This window comes from Engraulis encrasicolus, chromosome 17 (assembly GCF_034702125.1).
Source record: "Engraulis encrasicolus isolate BLACKSEA-1 chromosome 17, IST_EnEncr_1.0, whole genome shotgun sequence".
In the NCBI taxonomy this organism is placed as follows: domain Eukaryota; kingdom Metazoa; phylum Chordata; class Actinopteri; order Clupeiformes; family Engraulidae; genus Engraulis; species Engraulis encrasicolus.
In genome coordinates this window covers 28,387,408-28,414,004 of record NC_085873.1, presented here as the reverse complement: position 1 = coordinate 28,414,004, position 26,597 = coordinate 28,387,408, and the positions used below count along the sequence as shown (strand labels likewise).

Sequence of the window (26,597 nt, the reverse complement as noted above, 5' to 3'; positions counted from 1 at the left end):
ACCCCTGATGAAGTTATGTCTGATGGTGGCAAAGCAGAGAGAGGCAGGTTAGAGCCGTGGTTGGCAAATTGGGGGCCAGTTACCCTCTGGGGGCCTTGGCTGCAATGCATCGGTAGGGGGGGCCTTGTCATGGTAACTTACAGTTTGGGAACCCCTGACTATACAGCAGCAGTAGTTCTCCTGTTAACAGTTAAGGCTTCAAGCCGTAGGTGTTGATAAGCTCTATGAAGTAAGCCAGTGTTTCCCAACCATGAGAGCTACAGGGCTGGGGGTTTTTTTTCTGGTGAAGGACCTAATCACAACTCCGCCTCACCAGAGGAACCTTGTACTGGTTTGCTATTAATAGTGTTTGAGAGAAGTGTGTGGCTGTGTATTTGTGGACACAGGGATGGCTAGATGGCCTTGTGAGTGAGTGGGTGGGTGGCCCTGGACTGTTGTGGTTAGTCAGACATTCTCATTAAATTGTATGTTTTGGGGGGTCCCTTTGCCTTTCAGCTGACTTTGTCCTGTGCCAAGCCAAAGCTGTCAGTGGACCTGGTCAGACTTTGCAGCAGTGTTTCCCACAGACTAAGTGGTGACATGGTATGTTGCCACGCCCACTCCCCACCCTATCAAAATATCGAGACACGTCACATGTACCAATATTGATATGCATGCAGGCTGACTTTCTTTTAAATATTAGTTTTGTTGTTATTATGGCTGGGAATCGATCCAGATTTCCTGGATCGATCCAATTCTGACCCAGAAGGTCACGAAAATAGCGCCCATAATCATTGGCAGAAGATCAATCCACAAAGTTTTGAATCGATACCACACTTTTCGAACGTGAATCGATATCATGTCGCGATTCGATCTTTAGAACCCAGCCCTATTTGTTATTATTATTATTATTATTATTGTTAATATTTAAGCATTTGTTTTTGAGCTTTTATGCCTGGAGGGAGAATCAAATTTGTGGTACTGGATGTTCATTCTGTGGTGCTGCGCTACAGTATTGGAGACGGTGTACAGCGAGAGCCAGAGACTGGGACAGCAAGATACACAGAGACACAGAAATGGCGAGAGCAAACTGTGGGAAAATTGAGAGTAGCTCCATTGCCAGTGTTGCCAGATGTGTCTGATCAAATCCCGCCCAAAAGGTTTTCAAAAATCGCCAAAATGTGCTTAATTCCGCCCAATTTCAACAAATTGCATTGATTTCTATGGGCAGAAATCTGCAGGAAAAAACGCCAAATAGCCCATTTTCCCCGTTTTTACCCGCAGACAGCTATAACAAGTAGCCCAATTGGGCGGATAACCGCCCAATCTGGCAACACTGTCCATTGCTGTGACCCCCAGACAGCTGGCCAGCAAGGCAACTTGGATACTGCGCTCCAGCCTAGCCTGGCCCTGCCTGTTCAGCTGTCAGCTGGCCCTCTACTCGCCCTCCAGCAATGTCTGACACAGGATTCCTCTTACAGTGCTGGCTGGACTGCTGCGCTCCGCATTTATGCCGTAAACGAAATGCCACATGCAGAGAGAGAGGCCTACTACTACAGGCGGCTAAAGTAGTCCAGTTGGGATTGATGGAATGCCGCCACCACTGCACAGTAACACGCCTCGCATACTTCTCACCGTGAGACAAGAGGTCCTAGTAGAAGCTAGCCTGGTATGAAGTTATGGGAACCAGTTCTGCTGCTGCTGCTGTATTTTTTTCACAAATGAATGGATGAGGGGAATAGACTGTTTGTGTTGTGGAAAAATGTGCTGTATTGTTTATTTTGGGGCTTCAGGATGAGTTCCTTTAGGATCAATAAAATATTTCTATCCTATTAAGAAGTTCAACATTGCTCAGTTGGCTACAATGATCTGAGTAAATGGGAACCTTCTCCCATATATTGCAAACCTTCATCTCCACAATGTGCCGATTGTGTGATGGGAAATTGTGTGGCTACACAAATTGGTAAATGGCCATCATCAACAATGAGCAGGCTGTAGAGGCATGGTCGTTCAACAACAAGATTGACAATGAATTGTCTGTGTGCTTTACGATGATAGCAAGCATTATACACATAGGCCTACATTTGGTTTGTATTGAAGGTATGGAAACACTTAGTAGCTTAACTCTATTTATTTAGCTTTTTATTTATTGTTTCATGCTTTAAACAGCTAATAAGGGTAAGCTGTTGCTCTCTTTGTCGTCAGCAGTTAAGGTCAATAAAACAAGAAGGCAACTCGTCCAGTGCTGGAATAATGTTGATCTATGATGTTTGCTGGTTGCCAGATATATCTGATGATATCCTGCCCAATAAATGCTCCAAAAACGCCAGGAGGCAGTAAATCTATGGCGCTAAATCTGCTGGAAAACCACCCCAATGTCTATTTATTTTTACCCGCAAATGGTCATCCTAAACAGCCCGATTTGGCGGGAAACCACCCAATCTGGCAACCCTGGATATGTGTTCTTGTGTGTGTACATAGCCTGAACAAATCTGGCCCATCCATCTAACCTTTGTTGTCTGGCTCTTCATCTACAGGGCTGAGAAAACAGAAGTCCTGAGCGATGACATTTTACAGGTGAGAACTTTATCTTTGCTCTGCCCCATCCCGGTGTGTAACCAACAGTAACCACCCGTGACGTGTCAACATTAATATTGCCAAAGCCCTGTCATAATATTGATCTTGTTTGAACTGACTCACTGCTTTGCTTGGTTGACTGGCCTAAAACCAGAAGTGTCAAAAATCTGGTTCAGAGAACTTCAGATTTTTTTCCCCACACACCTCAGCTAACAAATGTGGTAGAGATGATCCAGGAGTTGCTGATCAGAAAAAAAATATATATAATATAAAATTCCCCCACACTGACCAGTTCAAAGCTTTTTTAAGTTTTAAAGGTTTTTTTAATTGCCTGATGAAGGTCTATGACCAAAATGTTGTTGAAATGTAAGTTACTGCATGATGGTCAGTGTGTGGAGTTCTCTATTTTTTTCTATTGATCTGAATCAGAAAGTACAAACCCTGGCACAGTTTCCTTCCAGCACAGCTGACTTCACTGAGCTGGTCTACCTGTCTTGAGTGTTCAGGAGGATCTGCTGATTAAGAGCTGGACGGATCAAGTCCATGGCATAGTTTTTTTTCCTCTGAACCCCAAGATGGACACCTCTGCTTTAGGGCCTCCGCACATCAGCTCCGACAGAACTGCTCCGCCAAAGTTCGATTCCATTGTTGTCAATACAACCCCGCACACCGGCGCCGATGTCTGTGGACATTCGCGGATGTCGGCAATCGATTAGAGGCGAATTCTATTTTGTCGGAGCTGGCCATTGACTATCCATGCTATGTTAGTGTGAAATTGGGTTTGGGGGCCTGAATTGTGTCGGAACTAGCGAAAGTGAACTCCGCAGTGCTGTCGGAGCCAATGTGTGGAGGACCATAAACAATACACGCTGGACTTAAGATAGTAATGGTTTTGCACTAAGCTCATCTCAAAGCCAAAATGCACCACTTGGGTGAGCAACAGCACTGACTATGACGTGAAGATGACACCACTATTTTTCCAAGTGTTTCTACTTCAAGTGTGTGCACTGAAGTCTATGAAAAGTACAGCTGAATGGCTTGAGGTACCCATCATGTCTCGCATAACCCACCCAGCAGCGGTTGCAGCTGCTCGGGGTCTGCAGTTGAGACATCGTGAAACACGACGTTAGCTCCATATAGTGGATTTGGGAGTGATTTATGCCCCGAGGCCCAGTAGTAAAAGTGTGCCCGTTCCGTTCTGTGCAGCTCGTAATCCTTCCTGGTCAAGCGCAGGGCCTTAGCAACAGCAACCACGTCTGTAGTGCTAGGCAGGGCAGGGCCGCTGACAGCTTTCATTGGGCCCAGGACAGAATCATCCAAAAGGGCCCCATCTCTCAATACATACAGTGTACTTGACAACCTAATTCTCGGCCCTCTCTCTCTCTCCCTGGGTCCTGGACAACTGACCCATTTGGCCCACCATTTTCTGCGGGGCCTGGTGGTGGGAACCGTATGACTCATTCCTCCTTAGCAGGTGGGGCTTGACAGGACTTCACGCTGCACGCTAGGCAAACGCATTCCAAAACCAGCAAACGAAAGAATGAACAGCCTTTTTTTAGAGTCGCCCGAAGAATGTGTCCTACTTGCATGAATGAAGTGCTAGGCAAACAAACCGGAGGTGTTGCGTCTGCCTGGCCCTTAGCTGTGGTGCTCATTAGCTCCTACACACACACACACACACACACACACACACACACACACACACACACACACACACACACACACACACACACACACACACACACACACACACACACACACACAGGGCCTGGGTTGGTGTGGGTGTAGATGTGGGTGTGTGCTGTGTGTGTGTGACAGGAATGTTTGGGAGAGCGTATAGGCTGAACTTTTACTTGTTTTCATTGTGTGTAGACTCGACATAATGATTGCTCTTACTTTCACACACTAAGTTATAGTTCAATATTTTCACTGCATGTAGAGCCGACGTGTATTGATTGCTTTTTCTCTCAGTACAGTTTAGCACAGTAATGATTATGAAAGAACATCTCGTGCTGACATAAGAAGAATATTAACAATAGCATACTCAAAGTAAACAGGTGTGCTAATTGCAAATTTGGAATATCATTCAATATGAACTCCTCTAAGTATTCTCATTATCCATTTATGCAGTGTTGCCGTGGTTACATGAGATGGATACCAGTGCCTAACTGTCTTTATAAGACATGTATTGAGCATAATCAATCATTTATTTGGCATGTATTCTCAAATTTCTTGTCTCTTCCCAATAAGGCCTTAATTATTGATGTAATCATAATAGGGGCTTGTCCTGAACACATGTGTTCTAAATTAGACTTAAGTCACTTACACAGAAAATAATTAGCCATGTATTTGTGGCTAACATGTAGCCATGTAGTAAAGTGCTAACCACTATCTTGTGCTATAATCTTATGCATGACAGAGTAATGACAAGGCAACAACAAGGCTATCAACCCAATGGGTGATTGAGGTAGTGTAGGAATTAATTTTGACATGTGAGTGAGTCTACAGCTCAAGGCTTTGGGGGATCTTTCTATTCTTATGTCTGGCTTTTACATTGCTGTGACAGTCCAAGATATCTGCAGATTTACATTTACTTGGCTCCTTAAATGTTATTTTTATTTGAATATTGGTTTGGTTTTTTTACCACTGGGTGATAGCTGGATAGATTGTCCCCAAAGAGAAACTCGTTTTCACCATCATAACTTGCTACAGCCAACATGGAGACATACAAGCATACAAGACAGGCATACTTGTCGATAATGAATCATGTTTTCCTTGACCATATTGTATCTGATGATAAACTCTGGAGTCAGGTCATTATATCATTCACATTATTTTGGCGTCAAGAAAGCGTGTGCTGTCAATGTCTTCTTCTGGTTATCATCACATCTTCATATGAGAGAGCGCCATTTCTGTGTAGCACTGGTTGAAAAACATTTTTTTTGGACGTGTGTGTGTTTTCCCATCAATTAATTTAATGCCGTTTTCACAGGACTGCCAAGAGTAATTGGCAGCTCTACTTCTTATCGGTGTGTGAAAGACCCACTCAAAGCACTCTGGTGTGGGCCATAGCACACTGAATTGACAACAGCAAAATACACGGCATAACTCAAAAACACGGTGGGCCAAACAAGTGATGAAAAGGAACGATAAATGCACTCCAAATTATTGTCTGAGATCGGAGATATAGATTACACATCTCTCCACTCTGTACGGTCCGGTCTTATGACTTGACAGAGATCCACACACCCTCTTCGAAAGAGAGAGGGTAGGAGCGTGGGGGGGAGGGGGTAGGAGCGTGGGGGGGGGAGGGGGAAGAGAGAGAGAGAGAGGAGAGAGAGAGAGAGGAGAGAGAGAGAGAGAGAGAGAGAGAGAGGAAGAGAGAGAGAGAGAGAGAGAGAGAGAGAGAGAGGAGAGAGAGAGAGAGGAGAGAGAGAGAGAGAGAGAGAGAGAGAGAGAGAGAGAGAGAGAGAGAGAGAGAGGGGGACAGAGACGAAGAAAGAGAGAGAGACCAAGCAAGAGGGATAGAGAGACAGGGAAAGACTGTTGAGCTTCTCCAAAGCAGCCACTCTCACTTCTCACATGACCATGTGCTTGTCTGGACATGTTTCCACTGCTCGCTCGCTCGCTGTCTGAAAAGTGAAGTGTGGGCTCAGAGCTTCCCCACGTCCACAGTGCCGATGAAAGCCTTGTCTGGGATCGGGACATAGTCATCTGAAAGGCCCCCTTCACTCAATTCATACAATTTAATAGGAAGGAATCCAATTCTGGGCCCTCTTTCTTCTTGGGCCTGGGACGGCTGACCCATTTGTCCCCTCCTGCCAGCAGGCCTGCTCCTCCCAAACTGGAGTTGGGGTTTCCCAGCTCTGCTCTGATCAGTGTTGCCAGATTGTGCGGTTTCCCACCCAGTTGGGGCTGTTTTAGGATGACCATCTGTGGGTAGGGAAAGGGTATCGGGTGGGTTTTTCTGTACATGTATGGGGCCATAGAAATAATTTGAATTTTGTTGAAATTAGGTGGGACTTTGAGAACCTAGGCGGCTTTTGAGCTTTTTTAGGCTGGAAATCATCAGTGACATCTGGCAACACTGGCCCTGATTTAGCTTTTCTGGACTGGACTGAGCTGGACTTGATTTGCTTTCACAGCAGAAATCAGCTCTCCCTACCCTCCCTACTCCCCCTCCCTCTCTCTCTCCCTCCCTACCCTTCCTCCCTTTCAGCCTGCCTCCTCCTTCATCTCCTCCTCCCTTGTTTGGTCTACAGGCTGTCTGGCCAGTGATCTCCCTGTTTTTTTCCCCTTTTTTCTTTTCTTCCTTTCTATTCTTTGTGCAAGAAGAAGGAAACGGTAAAGGAAGCCCACCGATGGCTGGGCCCATGTAGACCAGACTGGACCAGGCCTGACCTGGTCAGCTCCCTATAATCTAAACACCACTTCACTCACCCAGAACAGGATCTCCCAGAGCAGCAGAGGGGGGGGGTCGGGCGGTGGATTCCCCTTGTTGATGTGCCAGGTGGAACTCGTGTCTGACTGCCTGGACCCAGAAGGGGGATGAGCGCAGAAGAGGAGAGAAGAGAGAAGAGAGGAGAGGACAGTCGGCGATGGAGAAGGAGAGAGGAGAGACTAGACTAGACTAGACTAGAGTAGAGTAGAGTAGAGTAGAGTAGAGAGTAGGCTTTGGGAGATGAGGGGGGTCAGTGGATTCCCCTTGTTGAGATGCCAGGTGGAACTCTGCCTGCCTGGACCCAGAAGCGGGACGAGGGCAGGAGAGAAGAGAGGAGATCGAGGGAGTGGAGAGGAGAGAAGAGGAGACTTTGGGAGCTGAGGGGGTCAGTCTCCTCATTGCTTGTGTCTGCCTGCTGACACCCAGAAAGGGGGGGTGAGGGCAGGAGAGGAGAGGACAGTCAGTGAGCAAGAAGGAGAGAGGAGAGACCAGAGTAGACCAGAGTAGACCAGAGTAGACCAGAGTAGACCAGAGTAGACCAGAGTAGACCAGAGTAGACCAGAGTAGACCAGAGTAGACCAGAGTAGACCAGAGTAGACCAGAGTAGACCAGAGTAGACCAGAGTAGACCAGAGTAGACCAGAGTAGACCAGAGTAGAGTAGAGTAGAGTAGAGTAGAGTAGGCTTTGGGAGCTGAGGGGGGTCAGTGGATTCCCCTTGTTGAAGTGCCAGGTGGAGCTCATGTCTGCCTGCCTGGACCCAGAAGCGGAATGAGGGGAGGAGAAAGTAGGATAGAGGGGATCGAGGGAGAGGGAGTGGAGGGGAGACTTTGGGAGTTGAGGAGGACATTCCCCTCGTTGCTGTACCAGGTGAAGCTTGTGTCTGCCTGTTTGGACCCAGAAGGGAGGTGAGGGGAGGAGAGGAGAGACGAGAGGAGAGGAGTCCATAGAAATGAACGGGGGCAATTCGTAACACCAATATGGCGTGTGCCTGCACATCTCCCACCTGTCCGACAACAAGAGCCAATTGCACGCTGCATTACATTACATGACATCTATTCAAGCGACTAACCAACATCACCAACACAGAGTCGTGGGAAGCAGGACATTAATGGTGTAATTGATGCTGCATTTCATTACATTACATTACATTGTACGTTTATTCAAGCGCCTTACCAACATGACCAACAACATGCAATGTATGTGGAGAATGCAGAGTACTCGGGCAGAAGTATTTCTCCTGGCTACTGAGAGCTAGGTCTGCAGATCTGCAGTGACCCAATGGAGGCCAAGAGGTGTTCCCACCTCATGGGTCATCTCACATTACGTTATTTACACTCTTTACATTACATTGCGTTCAGTAGACACTTTTATCCAGTTGACTTACATCAGAGGATAACCAACAACATGCAATGTGTGGGGAGAAGAGAAGTCACAGGCAGAAACGGCAGTTTGGCTCAGATGCAGAGAGATGTGGGTCTGCAATGACGTCACGAAGGCTACATTACATTGCATTACATTTATCCAGGGCCACTGACAGCTTTGACTGGGCCCGGGTCAAAGAAAGGGCCCCCAAACCCAATACATACCATGTAATGAGGATCCAATTCTGAGCCCCCTCTCTCCTTGGGCCCGGGTCAAGTGAGCCCTTTGTCCCCCCTTGTCAGCTTCCCTGCATTTATCCAACTCAACACAACAACATGCATATAGTGTGTGCAGAGAATGCAGAACGTACAGGCATGCTTGTCCCAGCTGCCGAGAGCTGTGGGTCTGGAGGACTTCTGTGACATGAATGAAGATTGCATTGCATTGCATTACATTACATTATATTACATTACATTACATTACATTGTGCATTTGTTAGATTAGATTAGATTACCGGTATCCTTTATTGTCTCTTCAGGAGAGAAATTCAGAATGGACATGAGAAAGTGTGATTCACAGTTAACATTAAATTACCACATCAGACAGACTTAGGACCACAAAGAACAAACAAACATGTAAACAGGGTAACAGACAACCATTGTTAGTGTTACACGCAACGTTCCAGTTTTGGCCCTGAGTCATCCAAAGGCATATACAACCCTAGATATTGCACATACCCTGACCTAGATCTATTGCTCAGAAAATAATAAAATAAAATACAAAGAAAAAAGTATAATGCATGAATGCTACATAATAGTAACCCCCCACCGCCACCCCCCCCCCCCCCCCCCCCCCCCCCCCCCCCCAACACACACACACACACACACTATTTAGTAGCTTAATTGACCAAGGGACCATTGAAAATTTGAACCTATTAGTATTACAGTTTAGGAGCCTGTATCTTCTTCCTGAGGGCAGTATCTCATATTCAAGCGACTTACCAATATAACCAACAGCATAATGTGTGTAAAGATTGCAGAACATACAGGCCTGAGGTCTGGAGGACTTCGATGGCATAATTGAGGCTGCATTATATTACATTATATTACATTACATTGTACATTTATTCAAGCGACTTACCAGTGCCTCTCTTCCACTGCCAGTTTTCTGGTAGGCCTACAGCACAACAAAGCGCAACTTGGCTGCCACTTTTTGCTTTTCGAATAGGCGCGACGCAGCTCAATCGTAAAGCAAGAAGTGGCAGCCGAGTCGTGCCGTGTCGAGCTGTTATTATGGTGGCCTACCAGAAAACCGGCAGTGGAAAAGAGGCACAATATAATAGGGCTGCACGATTAATCGAAAATCGTGATGTAATTGTGAAATCGAAATCGTGATTTCAATCGTGATTTAATCGTGACAATAGTTAGTTACGGTATCTATCTTAAAGAGCGTCCTTGAAGCCAGACAGGCAGGCTGGTGTTTCTGGACAGAAATCTGTTCACCTAAGTTTCATGCTACAGTATTGCCTTTTACATAATTATTCAAATTATTTTTTTTTTGCTCATCCCGTATATAATTCATTCTTGGTTAAATTTCATTTTGTTTTAATTGTTTAATATTTCGGCAAACATCTACAATCGTGAATAATAATCGTGATTATGATTTTGACCCAAATAATCGTGATAATGTTTTTTTCCATAATCGTACAGCCCTATAATGTAACCCAGCAATATAATGTGTGTAAAGAATGCAGAACGTACAGGCATGCTTGCCCCAGCTGCGGAGAGCTGTGGGTCTGGAGGACTTTCATTACAATGGCATTATTTACACTCTTTGCATTTAGTAGACACTTTTATCCTGTTGCCTGCATGGCATAATTGAGGCTGCATTATATTACATTACATTACATTGTACATTTATTTAAGCGACTTACCAATATAACCCAACAACATAATGTGTGTAAAGAATGCAGAACGTACAGGCATGCTTGCCCCAGTGCCTGCGGAGAGCTGTGGGTCTGCGGGTCTGCAATGACGTAATGGAGGCCAAAAGGTGTTCCCACCGCATGGGTTATCTCCACTTCCAGCCTGTTGGAATGCCTGAACTACGGGGCTGTTTTTGGAACACAATTCCCCTTTTTTCCTTCCCTTTTCCTCTCTTCTGTTTTTCATGTTCAAAGCCACTCTATGTGTTTGAACAGGCCTTGAGGGGATGGTGTGTACTGTATGTGGAGAGCGGAGACACACGTTGACGTGTATCGTTGACTTAATTTTTTTATCAGATTATCCACAATGTGGTGCGACTGTTTTCCTTCCGTGTGATTTGATGTTTTTTCTCCAGTTTTGACACTCTGAAGACAGGCACACCCTGTGCTCTCTCACGCATGTACCTGTGTGCAGGAATGTCAGGACTAAAAACGATGTCGACAGACAAGCGTTGGCTAATGGAAAAGTAAATTGTCCTTGCGCTTTATCATTTGACTCTGGGCTGATAGGGGCTGTTGCTTTGCCAGATAGATTCCTATACCTGATAGAGGCTTTTTATTTTTAAAAGGTTAATTCCTTTTCCTACGCAATAAGATATTTTAATGAGCTTGAATGTCTAATTTCGTGAATCATCGCATGGGATATTTTAGACCCAAGCATTTGTGTTTTTTGAACATGGTATTTGTAGTGTTGTGTGCGTGACTTTTTGAAGAGACATACTTAACAGTGTACATGCAGTGTGACCAGATTCCTGTTGTGGTGTAGGCAGTGTATTCCTGAGAACTGAGGACAAATGAGTCCTAAAGAATGACAAGCATTTCCAGGACAAGGCCATGAGCCCTGGCCTAATGTTCTTCGTGTCAGCAACGGGGGCACAATGAGTCATAGGCCTTTAAAAAGCACACGTCCCTCCCATCCCCGCTCCCCTCCCCTCCCCTCCACTATGCTTTTCTGTCTCTCTGCTCCTCTCCCACGGGAGGTGGTTATCAATCAAACTTGATCTCATTCTCCCCCACCCCTCCCAGAAAACAAATTACTTCCATAACCACATCTGCAACTTTGCCCTGTTGTCTGTGCGTGTGTGTGTGTGCGCGCGTGTGCGCGACTGCGCGTGTTGTGTGTTTTTTGCACTAAAAAGCTTCTTTGAAAACAGGAAAAGAAAGTGACACCTCTATTTAAGAGTTATTGTGCTGTGGGTTACAAAGGCAGCCTTGGCCCTGTCTTCTCATCCAGCCATCCATCCATCCAGCCATCCATCCATCCATCCATCCATCCATCCATCCATCCATCCATCCATACATCTGCAATACCTCACTGTGTCATGGACACGCCAACAATTGTGTAGCAGGTCATAAAAGAATGAAAAGAGGAAAAATGAAACTTTTGTTTGTTCGCTGCTGTTCCAACAGTATCAGGACCAGCCTGATTCAGAATAGAAAAACAAAACAAAAAAAAACCTGACAATGTGCTTTGAAGTACTTCAACGATATTGATTTCTGACACACACACACACACACACACACACACACACACACACACACACACACCCATACTCATGCTTTTGGTTTGTGTGTCCTGTGTAGATCGAGCGGCGCATGGAAACGGTGCGTGTGGTGTCGCACAACATGCACAAGAGGATGGTCTCGTGTTTACAGGGTCACTATGGCACAGATGGAGAGAAGAGACACGTAAGCAACACACACACACACACACACACACACACACACACACACACACACACACACACACACACACACACACACACACACACACACACACACACACACACACACACACACACACACACACACTGCGACCTCATTTGTCATGCCTCAGAGAGCCGGTTGCTGACGTGCATGTGTATCAATATTTGTTACTACACCATAGCTGTGACGTGAGTATACATCCAATATGTTTCACATCACACAACCTCTTTTGACAGTGACCTTTTGCATAGTTACATACAAACATGGTTTATAATCTAGACCAGGGATGGTGCCAATGACAAAATGTTGCTTTCTTTAACAAGAAGGTTGCCCATCACAGGGCCATATGACCACACACACTACAGAATTATAAATAACAACAGCAGCAATGAGTAGCCTAGTTGCAATACCTACTCTGGCCACCATCCTACTTAATTTTTCCTTTTAACATCAGTCTGAGCTTTTGTCTGGTTCAGTGTGTAGCAGTGGTACGTATAGTCTTGCTCTAATCGTAAAAGACAGACAAAATCGGAGGGTTTGTGGTCAGCTTTAGTGATGTTTGACTTATTCCTCTGTTTTCCCCCTCACTGAAAATTCTCCCTCTTCATCTTATTAGTCCATATAGAACTTGACATTGATTCATAGTTGAACATCGGAACCCTATTAAAACATGTCATTACAAATTGTTTCTGTCTCATTCCTTCTCTGCTTTTCTCCCACACACAGAAAAAGCTGCCGCTCTTCGCTCTGTCCCAGTCCATGCTGGACGGGGGAGGTCAGCTCGGGGAAGAGTCCCTCATAGGGTGAGTACACTATGCTACACTACATTGCACTGCACTACACTACACTTCATTGCACTGCACTACACTACATTACACTGCACTACACTACATTACACTGCACTACACTACATTACACTGCACTGCACTACACTACATTACACTGCACTGCACTACACTACACTACATTACACTGCACTACACTACATTACACTGCACTGCACTACATTACACTGCACTACACTGCACTACACTACACTGCACTGCACTGCACTACATTACACTGCACTACACTGCACTGCATTGCACGACACTAAACTATACTACTGCACCACCTTACACTACACTGCACTGCACTGATAGGGTAAGTACACTACACTACACTACACTACATTACACTTAACTGCACTACACTAAACTATACAACTGCACTACACTACACTGCACTCATGGGGTAAGTACACTACACTACACTAAACTACAATACAATACACTTGCAGGGGGCGTCTGCGACACTGTACTACACTACACTCATTCTCAGCTTTGCGTCACCCACTCACTCATTCACTGTAATTTGACTTCAACCTGATGCTGATGTTATGACCCATGTAGTACTATTATAATTTATTATATGGTGTGACGTCATCGGTCGAATGCTCCATTCATTTCAACGGGGCTCCCCAACGTTCGCACGTCTGTTATTTTTCGATAACGGACGGGTTGGTCTATAACAGACCGCTGTCAATGGCAACAAGACTTTTCACTGCTAAAGCGACTTTTCAACAAGACTCTAATCAGCTGCTGTGATAGACAACACCTGTTGTCCTGGCTACCTAGCTGTTGCCTAGCGGTGTTCCACAACGGCACTGTTTTATTTTGCGCAGCAACAATCTTAACATTAAATAGGCCTAAAGAAATGTCCCCGCCATGTGTGAGTCATTTAAGTATATCCATATAATAAGCGGGTTAACTTTCAGCGAGTCGGTCGCTTTGTGGAATAGCAGCACTTCAGAGAGAACAAGACCCCTCCGCTCCGCGTCGGGGTCTAAAGATTCTCTCTGTCGTGCTGCTATTCCACGGTAGCGACCTTCTCGCCGAACGTTAACCCTTACTTATTATGTTGCGCTGCTACCCACAGTGCACATAGTCTGCTAAGTTAGCATGTCTGACAGGCCTTTACCATCTGCTCTCAATCAATCAATCAATCAATCAATCAATCAATCAATCTGTCATTCACTCACTCACAGCGTTGAGGTCATCAGACATCATCATCTGACATCATCCTGAAGCTGAGAATATGACTCGTGTCTAGCGTTCCTTTGCTCCCTACACAACAGTGCACTAGCCTGGAGACTCCCATACTGCCTTAAGTTCTACACATTCGTTCCGATCTGAAAAACTAATCTCACTTGTGATTAAAGGGCCGTACACACACGTCGCTGCTAGTTACTCGCTCAGCGAATTAACTCAATAGAATGTCGATGTGTTCCAGCGAGACTAGCAGGCGAGTAGACGAGTACTGCACAAGCGATGCGATGTGGGCGGATCCCGAGTTGAAAATATTTTATCTTCGAGCGAGGCGAGTAAGCGAGTAACCAATTGGAAGGCAGAGTTCGGTACTTCTCGCCTGTTCATTGGCAGTTAAAGCCGCGGGAACTTTTAGCGAACGTTCCATGAAAGACAGGCGAGTAGGCGAGCAAGTGAGAAGCTAGCAAATAGCAGCGATGTGTGTGTACGGCCCTTAAGTCTGGTGGTATCCAGGAAAACGGGGCACTACCCTTGGGCCAGATCTGGAGTGCATTTCTTGAAACTATAGTTGCTAACTACATTAGCTACTTTGTTGTTTTCTATGCAATTTCCCATTGGCATCTACCCAAGTTGCTAACTGACTAACAACTACGCTTTTGAGAAACACACCCCTGAACCGTTTTGTCACTCCATTGTGTACGGTGTGAAGCACAAACCGATGTAGTGAGTTATGCGCAGCAGAGAACATGGCCAAAATGTGAACTCGTTCAATCAGGCAATCACTCACTCGGAGTGATTGATTGACTGTTTGAATGAGTTCACATTCAATGAGTTCACATGAGCTCACAGCATTGAGATTGTCAGCCATTTGACTTCAACCTGATGGCGACGTTATGACTCGTGTTTGTTTAATGTTTTAGAGCTCACTGCACTACTCTCTGAATCTACGATGTTCATTCATTTACTGGATAATGTACTCTGGTTGGAAGGAAGCGATACTCTTATTTAATTAATGTGTGAAGACTTCGGCCCTCGTTTCTCTACCTCGATGAATTGCTTGCTCACTGCTTTGAGGTTGTCGATGTCAAGCTCATGGCTGATCTCATAACTGATGTATAAGCTATGATGTTGGCGATGGTTTAGGTGGCACTGACGTGACATGGAGTAAGTAAGGTGAATAAGCTTGTATGTCATGTCCTAGAGGTACATGTGTCAATCCCTCGGTCGCAGGGCTAACTGCATCACATTAGGATTTTCTGACGTTTCCCTTCACAGTATAGGAATACGCCACTTTGAATAATTTCGAATGGGCATAATGGTCGTCATTATAAATCCTTATTATCAATTGGAGAAGTAAGGGGGGGTGGTCTCCTACAAAGTGAAGTGCCATAGAGCAGTGGTTCTCAACTGGAACAGTCTTGGGACCCACCATTTTCCACTCTCATTCGGTCGCGACCCAAGTTTTTTAGCGTTCAAGTCAATTTAATGCAATTCTCCAAATTTAACCAAGACTCGAATGACTGGTTGCACGCTATCTATCTCGCATAAACATTCAGATTGTATCTATGACGACAGATGACACTGAGTTCACTAGCCTATCAAAATAAAAGTTTTAAATTGTTGCAGGAAAAGTTTGATTTTTTTTTTTTTTTAGAATTACGTTTTGTTTTTACACCAAGGCTCCGCGACCCACTCATGACACCTCTGCAACCCAGTTGAGAAACACTGCCCTAGAGCATGGCATCTAATTCCATAATGTTCCCAGGGCTGTGCCTTGTACCTAAAAGCAACTGTAAGTCACTTAAGATGAAAGCATCTGCTGAGTGTAATTTTTCATGTAATCTAATGGAGATAAAGTACTTTGATAAAGCACACAATCAAATCCATGATGATGATGGTCGGGATTAATGTGAGCACAGCACACGCAAAGTTGTCTCTCTTAATGGTGTCCTGTTTCATCTCGAATGTGTTTTTTTTTTTTTTTTTTGTAGGAAAATGTTGGAGATCTGCGGAGATGCCGAGAACGGGTTAGCTTCAGAGCTAATGCAACACGAGGTCCAGATTGAGAAGGACATTTTAGACCCCCTCAATCAGTTAGCAGAGGTCAGCTGCTCATTGTCATTTTCCACACCATCCATTATTCTACAGTTACTTTGTCCAGTTGTGAATCTTTTTTTCATAATAACAATAATGTTCGCCGTATTGAGAAGGATGGTTTAGACCGTAAATCAGTTCCACACTGTGCATGGCCACAGTGCACTAGCATTGGTACTGTAAGCCTGACATTAAAAACACAAAGGTCCACAAATGGGGAAAAAAAGTGAAAGTAATGGGTTCCATATGTGCCATTATGCTGAGAATAAAAGCGTGTGTTTCCTCCCTCACAGGTGGATATTCCCAACATCCTGAAGCAGAGGAAGCAGTTGGCCAAGCTGGTATTGGACTACGACTCAGCTAAAGCTAGGTAAGACCCTCATTAATACTGTGACATTGCGAAAGCCTAGGTAAGACCCTTCGGCTACTATGGCATTACTAATGCTAAGTAAGACCCCCATGAATAACATTGCTAAAGTTAAGATGGCATTTTCTTATTACACTGCATGTTCAGTCAGTTTGACATGCTGTTTAAAGAAGGTCTCCTGTTAGACGAGGCTGGTTATGGATTCTGTATTCAGTATACCCAAATCACAGGTGTGTTAATGGGTTTCCTTAAACCATAACCATAATGACTATGCTATTTTTGACACATCCTTACCTTACATTACTTTCTTTGATTCAGCTAAACAAACACACGCACACAGACACGCACACAGACACGCACACAGACACGCACACACACACACACACACACACACACACACACACACACACACACACACACACACACACACACACACACACACACACACACAACTTGTAGCAAACTTGAGCCAACTGTATGCAGTAAAAGTGTTTTAGTGTTTTTTAGAGGCTGAGGGGTTGTACTGTAATTGTTTACAAATCTGCAGACATCTGCAGGAAGCTATTTCTGTCCAGCTAAGGAGATGGGAGGAAGCTGCCTGCTCTTCCATTAGGCCACATCAGCAGCAGCATCCCACCAACACTCTAATGGTGGAAATTATTTGAAATGCTTCTGAAAAGATAAAAAGCAAGATGCACTCAGAGATTGCAGACCTCTGCCAAGGAAGCTGTTTGCTAGAACATTAGACTACTGTTACACACTGTTTTTATTTTAAGCCTTTGTGCCATCTTTTTGGGGGGTTAGAAACTGACAAACTTAGCCCTGTCCGCAATTCAATTTGCGGTCACTAGGGGCGTCTAGATTTCTAGGCTAGCAATGGTTAAGAATCTTAACAAATCCTGGTTCCGGTCAATCACTTGATCCTTGGGTCATTTACAACAACTCCACAAAGTTTCATCCAAATACATTCATAAGTTTTTGAGCAGACAGACAGACAGACAGACAGACAGACAGACAGACAGACAGACAGACAGACAGACAGACAGACAGACAGACAGACAGACAGACAGACAGACAGACAGACAGACAGACCTTGGCGGAGGTAAGGAATAGTGTGGCACACGGTGAGCACAGTCATGTGCGAGGAATATTATGACTTTAAACGGAATGCTGGCAGTAATTGGTTTATGCACAAGACGTAAACTTTATTCAATCCGAATGTGACTGTGCTCCGGGAATATTTCGGCAACTGTTCCACAGAACATTCTGGAACTCGTTGTAAACAGAATGCTGACAGTATTGTTTGAAAAATGGAATTCTATGTGTATGTAACTGCTCTAAGTGAGTTAGTACAGTGAATGTGTGCAATCGTCCCCTGCAAATCTCCCCGTTTCTGTTTCCTCTTCAGGTGGTTGCAGGCAACCAAGTCGATTATCTCAGGAACCAACACTCAAGCTCTTACGGCCAAGGCTGACTCCCTCAAGGAGGAGGTGGACGAAGCTATGAACAAAGTGGAGATGTGCAAGGTACTATAGCCAGGGAAGCCAAAGGGGTCAGTTGTGCGCAAAAGGGGTCAGTTGTGCCAGGGCCCAAGGAGAGAGGGGGCCCAGATAACTTTGTCCTAGGCCCCCTAAAAGGTGGTCCCTCTCTGTTGTTGAATAGCTCCCTTTGGAAAAATCGAGACCCCTCCGCTAGGCATCAGGGTCATGCATCTTTCTGTCAGTTCCTAGTCCACGATGGGCACTGTCTAGCCCAAAGTTATGCCTTATACTTGAACCAACCATAGTTATTCATAGTTATCCATAAATGATGAACTATGGAATGCGAAAGCTGGTGTTCTTTCATAGGCAATGCCTTTGAAGGCTTTGGGATTTAAACTCTTTCCATTAAGTCAAGACGTGAATTTTTCCGTAGGCATTCACAAGGAAGGCCCACGAAGCACTCCTCATGGTATGGTCACTTGCATGCCTCGCGTGCGTAGCTGTGTGTTAAAACTTCCAAGTGTTAACCGAGTACAGAACCGAGCAGACCTTCCTTTTTCCCCTGTGAAGAGGGGAGCGTACAGTAAAATGGAAACTCTTCGTCAGCAAGAGCGAGCAAATCAGGGGTTCTCAAAGTGGGGTACAGGGACCCCCCCTGGGGATCTGTGGTCCGATGCCAGGGAGTTCATGAAAAACGTTGTGAACAATACAATGCAACATGTACTGTGTATATAGTGCAGTATCACAGCAATGAAGTTCTCTCAAAGCACTTTCCAAATACACATACACATTTCCCACACCAGCTCTGGAGGTTCTTTTTGTCTGGGGTTCACTTGAGGAAATGCACGCACACGCACATGCATACGCACACGCGCGCACACACACACACTCACACACACACACACACACAGGCACACGCAAACACACAACCTCAATGATAGTCCTCCTAATACAGTAATAGTCCTAATAGAAATGATACGGCAGAACAGAAAAGTTTGAGAAGTCCTGCCCCACTGCTCGGCTACTGGCTACTAATCCATTGAGTTTGCACAAAGAAACATCATTTAGCACAGGGGTCATTTATCTGCCGGCAGCAGGCCCCTGGAATACAGGAAACCCCAATCCAGGCCCAGCTTTCTCATTACCCAGCAATTTACACACGCACGCACGCTCGCACACTCGCGCACACACACACACACACATACACTCGCACACACGCTCACACCATATGCTTACACACACACGCACGTACATGTGCATACGCACGCACGCACGCACGCACACACACACACACACACACACACACACACACACACACACACACACTTTCCTCTAGCTGGGAGTGATTGACCAGACAATGAAAGATTAATGACTTGCAAGGGAGAAACCTTAATGGATGTGAAGCGTGCCAAGACTTTGAGACTTCAAGTCGTTTACCAGAAATCCCCTTTTCCTCGATAGGCGATGCACTGATGTGGCAGAATATGGCGGTTTGGGTTGAGAGGGGCCCTGGTTGGGGATCGATCCATTACTGTATGCGTGTTAGTAACTACTGGTGTATGTTAAATAGTTAACATTCCGTTTCGATTTAGTGCCCCTCTTTTAAAAAAATGTTTAAGTGGTTGACCAGAAGTCCTATTCTTCCATACAGTAGGTGATGCACTGATGTGGCAGGATATGGTGGTTTGTGTTGAGAGAGGCTATGGTTATGGGTCTGTTGCTGAATGTGTGTAAACATTTCGATTTTGTGTCCCTCTTATTAGGGGAAGACCTAATGATCCATTGTGGGGGGCCCCGGCCCCGGCCCCTGTAAAGGCATGTCGCAAACTGTAGTGAAGATATTGTGGTGGAGGTTAGCAGGGAAGCCGACAGGGGGGACAAAGGGGTCACTTGTCCCTGGCCCAGGGAGACAGGGAGACAGGGGGCCCAGAGTTGGGATATTTGAAATGTTATATTGCACTTGTGTTCCATGTTTCCATGTGAACATGAGGGAGTTTTTTTCCTGATTTCAAAGTCAAGGTCTTAAACATTTTCTTTTAATGTGTTCTGTTTTGAATGTTGTCTTTTTTTGTTGTGTCTTTGACATTTTCAGGACCAGCTGGCTGCGGACATGTACAACTTCTCCTCAAAAGAAGGGGACTATGCCCGATATTACGTACTGGTAAGTCACAGATGGAAAAAAAAGGTGCAGACTTGGCCCAAAGGTTAAGGGAGGTGGTCTTAAGATCAGAGAGTTGCAGGTTGGAATCCCACCCTTACCCCTCCCTTCACATCCATTCATGGCTGAAGTGCCCTTGAGCAAGGGACTCACTAGTTTGACGCCGTGTCGCCCGAGAGGGCTGTACTTGCGCCTTACGTCATTCAGAGTGACAGCTGCCCCACGGTGCAGAAAAGCAAATGGCGCACTTGTGCACTTCATATAAGTTTGCGCGCAGTTGCCTTGAGTCGGTCCCGTTTTTGCAAACGAGGTATATAAGCAGTTTGTGGATTAATATGCCATAACAGTCTGGCAATGCAATTTATTAGACCGTTACTAATAGCCGAACAGTTTTGCCGTGTGCCACTGATTTAGAATTGAAAATGAGGCGTATTAGAATTGAGGCGTATTTATGATTGAGAATTAAAGAAATGTTTTTGTATGTGGACAAAACAACCCTCGTGCACGCCAATTGAGAATTAAAGTAGCCTAAAACAACCCTCGTGCACGCCGATTGAGAATTAAAGTAGCCTAATGTTTTTGTGTATCGACAAAACCACCCAGCACTACAGCTGTGCACGAGCTCCCAAATCCACGAGTACGCACAACCCAAATCCCGCCCATCCGCACAACCCAAATCCCGCCCCTCTCGGGCGACACGGCGTTAAACTAGTGAGTCCCCTTGAGCAAGGCGCCTAACCCCACACTGCTCCAGGGACTGTAACCAATAATACCCTATAGAAATAACTGTAGTCACTTTGGATAAAATCATCAGCTAAGTGTCATGTCATATACTGTAATGTAATGTAAATGTGTAAATGTCTTCTTTGGGGGGCAGTGTCGGTCACTTTGTAGAATGGGGACCTGAGTTCAGGTCTGGCCTGGGTAATTTCCCATCTCCAGCTCTCGCTCTCTCTCTCTCTCTCTCTCTCGCTCTCTCTCTCACTCTCTCTCTTGCTCTCTCGCTCTCTCGCTCTCTCGCGCTCTCTCTCTCTCTACACCATCACTGTCTGAAGGAAAATATATATTAAAGAAAAGAATAAGAAACATTGTCTTTGCATGGAGAGGTGCTGACTACCATGCAAGCCAGCGAATGGTGTTGTAGCCATATGCAGAGGGCAGATTTTTATTTCTCCTTTATTTTACTAGGGTAAAAACACATTGAGGCAGTTGCCTCTTTTTCAAGTGGGCCCTAGCCAAAAGAGCAGCAAAAAAAGATGGATTTTTTTCCTGACTGTGAAAGAAAAAAAAAGATTGTTTATTTTATTCCTGGTTGCACTCACTTAAGTGTGTGTGTGTGTGTGTGTGTGTGTGTGTGTGTGTGTGTGTGTGTGTGTGTGTGTGTGTGTGTGTGTGTGTGTGTGTGTGTGTGTCTGTGTGTGTGTGTCTGTGTGTGTGTGTGTGTGTGTGTGTGTGTGTGTGTGTGTGTGTGTGTGTGTGTGTGTTACAATGTGCGCTCTGTTTTCAGCTGTTAGAAGCACAAGCGGATTACCACCGTAGATCACTCACTGTGCTGGAGAGCTTCCTGCCAACCATCCAGGCACAGCAAGGTAACTATGACCGTTATATTTTGAGGGTAGCTAGCTATTGAACTTACTTCGAGCTGCAACATCTTATTGCAGTCAACTACTGTACATCAACAGAAATCTCATTGTTGTTTGGCATTCAGTCTTCATTATGGCGTTATGTCACTGGGTGCCAACAGCAAGCTAGCTGTTGGACTGACCTTGAGCTGCAACCCCTCATTTGCAGTCAATCTTATGTGCATATAGTAAGTATTGCTTCATGTTTCACATTAAGTATCCAGAAGTATTGTCTTGCTAACTGTCCAAGGACGGCAAAAGTAGCTACCCTAATTGTACATTAATGCTAATATAGGACGGCCTGATATTAACAATTTTGGGAAATTGATTGGGAAAAAAATATGTGTGCAAGTTTCAAGCCTGTTCTGTGGAACCTCATGGTCTCCTTTTCACACAATGGCATTGTGGCCTTATTTAAAACACAGTGCAGCTCCCTTTGCTCAACTCACACTCTGCAAAGCTGAACACCCACCCCTCTACCCACTCTCTCTTCCCCCGGTTCCCTTGCCTGGTTCTTTGTGTGTTTTTGTTCTGTGAAGTGAGCTTAGTGCCACATGTGTTTAGTGAGAAACAAACAGGTCTCTCTCTCTCTCTCTCTCTCTCTCTCTCTCTCTCTCTCTCTCTCTCTCTCTCTCTCTCTCTCTCTCTCTCTCTCTCTCTCTCTCTCTCTCTCCCCCTCGCTCTCTCGCTCCCAGCATGTGGCACATGAGTCATTTTCCCCACTGCTCACACCTGGTCTGCCCAGCCCTCTTTCACATGGTGGGGATCCTCACAGGCAAACACAAGGCTCTTTTACCACCTCACACCTTGTTTTCCACTAGCTAGAGAAAGAGGTGTAGAGACCAATGATGCTGCAGTGTTTGTGTGAGGCAGGGAGTGGCTATGTTGAGCCTTTGGAGAAGCGTACTTTACTGATGGTGTTGTTGTCCTAGTCGTATGTGTATTAGGTCGTTGTGTATGTTTTGTATTTGTGTATTTCTGTAAACTGTCAGACACCTTAATTTCCCTCAGGATTAATAAAAGTACTCTACTATACTCTATCTGCAATTTTGATGTGAGGAGTCCGCACACTCAAAATTCCCCTCTCCTTGTCCCTACAGTCCATGGCAGGACAGGATTCGACTGTTCGACTGTCGTCTTCATCAAATTCTCCTAGAATCTCAGACAATCAGGAGAATCTGGTGAAGAAAATATTCTACATGTTTACTTATCCTGCCATGGAATGAAGGGACAAGGAAAAGGGGATTTTGAGTGTGCGGACTCCTCACTCCAAAATGGCAGTCGGCCTTTGTCCTGCACCTTTTCCTGGGATGTGCACAATCTTCACCTCCCCAACCTAGCAGCATCTGCCCAGCCCTCTCTCAGATGTTGGGGCCCCTTTCGGGCAAACACAAGGCTCTTTAACCACCCCATCACCCACCTTGTTTTCCATTAGAGAAAGTATTGCAGAGGGCAGTGATGCAGCAGTGTTGTGCGAGACGGGGAGTGGCAATGGTGTGCACTTTAGGAGCTTGGATGTATTGATACTGTCGTAAAACATATTAACATCTGCCCAGCCCTCCCTCACGTGTTGGGGGGGGGCCCCTCAACACACTTTTACCACCTTATCACACCATGTTCTCTTTCAGAGAAAGTAAAGTAATGCAAATGCCATTCGCACAGCCTTGTTTTGTGAGAGAGTCAATAGTGTCCAATTGCCAAATGCTATTGAAGTTTGGCGTTTCTATATACACAATGTGTGGTGTATCTGTTTTCTTAACAAAAAAGCTGGGCACTGCAGTCACTTCCGCCATTTCATCTAACCAAGTGGAGGCCAGTTGGTCAAATGTTGTACTTAAAACTGACAGAATGATGGTCAGATGTTTCTTTGCATTCAAAGAAATATATTTCAGATGGAGAATTTGTCTCCAAAACTGTTTCAGTCACTTTTCGCCTGCATTTATACCCTTTGTTTTGCCAAGAATTAGAAACGGACAAGACAGCTGTGCGTGCGCGCGTACGCGGATGTGTGTCTTTGATGCAAATTGTTGTTTACTGAGCTGAGATAAAAGCTGTTGCCCATCTTAAACCCACTCTCTCCCTCGCCCTTGCCCTCTCTCTCTCTCTCTCTCTCTCTCTCTCTCTCTCTCTCTCTCTCTCTCTCTCTCTCTCTCTCTCGCTCTGTCTCTCACTCTCTCTCTCTTGCTCTCTCCCTCTCACCCTCCTCCCTCTGTACCTCTGACCCTCTCTCTCTCTCTCTCACTCTCTCCAATCTCTCTCGCTCTCTCTCTCTCTCTCTCTCTCTCTCTTCCTCTCCCTCTCTCTGCAGACACCTGGACGGAGAAGCCAGCGTTTGGAACGGGGCTGGACGAGCACTTAAAGAGGAGCAATCGAGAAATAGCTCTCCCCATGGAGGCCTGCGTCATGATGCTGCTGGAGACCGGGATGAAGGAGGAGGTACGTCATGATGGAGGGGGAGAGAGAGAGAGAAGGGAAGGGGAGAGGGGGACGAAGGGAGGGAAGGAGGGGGGTGGAGAGAGAGGGGTGGAAAGGAGAGGGAGAGAGAGAGGCAGGTAGACAGGATGGAGAGAGGGAAGGACAGAGGAGAGGGTGATGAAGGGGAGGAATGAGGGAATGAAAGAGGGGAGGGGGGAGAGAGGTAGAGACAGGAGGAGGCAGGGAGAAAGGGAAGGAAAGAGGGAAGGGGGATGGAGGGAGGGATAGAGAGAGAGGGAGGTAGAGATGGAAGGAGGGAGGGAGAGGGAAGATGGATTGGTGGGATGGAGGGAGAGTAAACGTGTCACAGAATGAAAATTGAACGTACACGAACAGTGTAACAGTGCTCAAAGGCATAAGGCAAACTATGCTCAAAGGCATAATGCACCTTTGAAAACCTTTTAACAAATTAAGTGGTTCAGCAAATCACCATCATTCCAGAGAGAGATGACCAGAGGAAGGGAGAGAGAGAGAGAGAGACCGAGAGACCAAGAGAGCTCCAGGGCAAAGGGACAGCTGAAAAGGTCAAGAGGTCACACAGCCGCTCTTTAAAAAAAACAAAAAAAAAACAAGCTGTGGCTTCATTCCAACAGAGCAATGGGACGTGAAATTGAAAACTAGAAAACCACAACCGTGCTCATATACGTACGGCGACTCGACATGCAGTCCAAAAATAAGTGCTGTGCTGCAGCCACTATGCACGTAGGCCAGGAATAACATGAAGCATTCCTAATGTCCAAACTCTTGTCGGCAGCTTTTAAAATCGCACATCTCCAGCTCTCATAAGATGGTGTAGTAGCTGGCGTCGTCAAAATAGATGAATGTAATGAAAACGCAGTAAACTTTCATGCGGCGTACTTCTCACCCCTCCTGTTCACAATGGCGTGGAGATGACGGAAATGCATTAAGAAATAATGAAGCATTTCTAATGTCCAAATTCTTGTTTTTGCAGCTTTTAAAATGGCATTTCTTTCAACTCCGATATGCCAGTAGTGGCGATGGTAAAAAAAAAAAAAACAAGCTGCAAACGTCACCTCCCCTGTCCACAGTGGTGTGGAAGTGACGGAAATGCATTAATGCGTCCCTCTAGTATAACGAGCCTTAAATACAACTCGAAATACCAAAGCCATAAACATTTTCTTCTCTCTAAATGTCACTGCTATAAACGCTGCTGCCAAACTGACTTGCTTTAGTGCAGAAGTTCCCAAACTTTTTCTGCTGGGATACCCTTTTGGGCCCAAGAATATTTTCACAACCCGCCTCCCCCGTCATACTCTGTGTGCTAGACCCCATTCCTCTGTCCCTAGTGCTTAATTTTAATGCGAATTTCACAGGAAAAGTCACTTATTCATATTAACCATTCAAGTTCATACCGTGTCAGCATACCGGTACATTCAAGGTTTCTATGCAAAGGGTCCAGTCTTGACCACCAGTTTGGGAACCACTGCTTTTAAAGCCTTCAAGTTTTGTTGTTGGTTTTTTTTGCTTGCTGACCAACTTAACCTATTGTGATAAATCTTCCTTCAGGGTCTGTTCCGGATCGCGGCGGGAGCCTCCAAGTTGAAGAAGCTGAAGGCGGCTCTGGACTGCTCCACTTCACAGCTGGAGGAGTTCTACTCCGATCCTCATGCTGTTGCAGGTATTACATCAGATATTGTATTCAGGGCTTTAGATTAACCTTTTTTCATCACCAACCAAAATTTCTAGTAGATGTTTATCTTACTATTTGAACACACACTCACTCACTCACTAGGGGGTCAAAGTGTTTTTTAAGTTCTTTTTTCTATGGGCCAAACTGAAATTTCAACATCATTTCGCCGGTTGGCAGGAGTTAATTTAGAGCCGTCTTTGGAAAAAACTGCATCCATGGCAGGTTGAAAGCGCTACACAGAACGACCTCCCTTTTACTGCCTTTGCTGCCAGTCTCCACTTACTGCAATAAAGACGCCTAGCCTAGGAGTTTGTTTTGTTTCCAATCATTAGAACGTTTAATGATTTGTCTCTGCTTGTTTTAGGCGCTCTTAAGTCCTACCTGAGGGAGCTGCCGGAGCCTTTAATGACGTATCAGCTGTATGATGAGTGGATCCAGGCGTCTAGGTAAGACGAACTCTGCAGACTATATTCATTCTCGCAGCTACGCTTTTACTGAAGTCAAACCCTTAACTCTGAACTGTTTCTCTTTCACAGTGTCTCCGATCCGGACAAAAGACTGCAAGCGCTATGGGTGGTGTGCGATCAATTACCAAAGAACAATAAAGCTAACTTTCGGTAAGCTAAACGGAAGCTCTGTCTTGCCTGTGACCTGTGCTAAAGGGTTAACAC

At 45.4% G+C, this 26,597-nt stretch overlaps 1 protein-coding gene across 3 annotated transcripts in view; it reads left to right on the top strand.

Annotated features, from left to right (window-relative positions):
* Positions 1-26,597, top strand: part of arhgap17a (Rho GTPase activating protein 17a) — a 56,525-nt gene that overhangs the window by 16,182 nt on the left and 13,746 nt on the right. For all 3 annotated transcript variants that reach the window (XM_063220564.1, XM_063220562.1, XM_063220563.1), the window contains exons 2-13: positions 2,517-2,556; positions 11,929-12,033; positions 12,778-12,854; positions 16,070-16,181; positions 16,466-16,542; positions 17,948-18,065; positions 20,113-20,181; positions 21,686-21,767; positions 24,109-24,236; positions 25,803-25,914; positions 26,291-26,372; positions 26,463-26,543. In XM_063220564.1, coding sequence (XP_063076634.1) covers positions 2,517-2,556; positions 11,929-12,033; positions 12,778-12,854; positions 16,070-16,181; positions 16,466-16,542; positions 17,948-18,065; positions 20,113-20,181; positions 21,686-21,767; positions 24,109-24,236; positions 25,803-25,914; positions 26,291-26,372; positions 26,463-26,543 — 1,083 coding nt within the window. The remainder of the gene's footprint in view (positions 1-2,516; positions 2,557-11,928; positions 12,034-12,777; positions 12,855-16,069; positions 16,182-16,465; positions 16,543-17,947; positions 18,066-20,112; positions 20,182-21,685; positions 21,768-24,108; positions 24,237-25,802; positions 25,915-26,290; positions 26,373-26,462; positions 26,544-26,597) is intronic.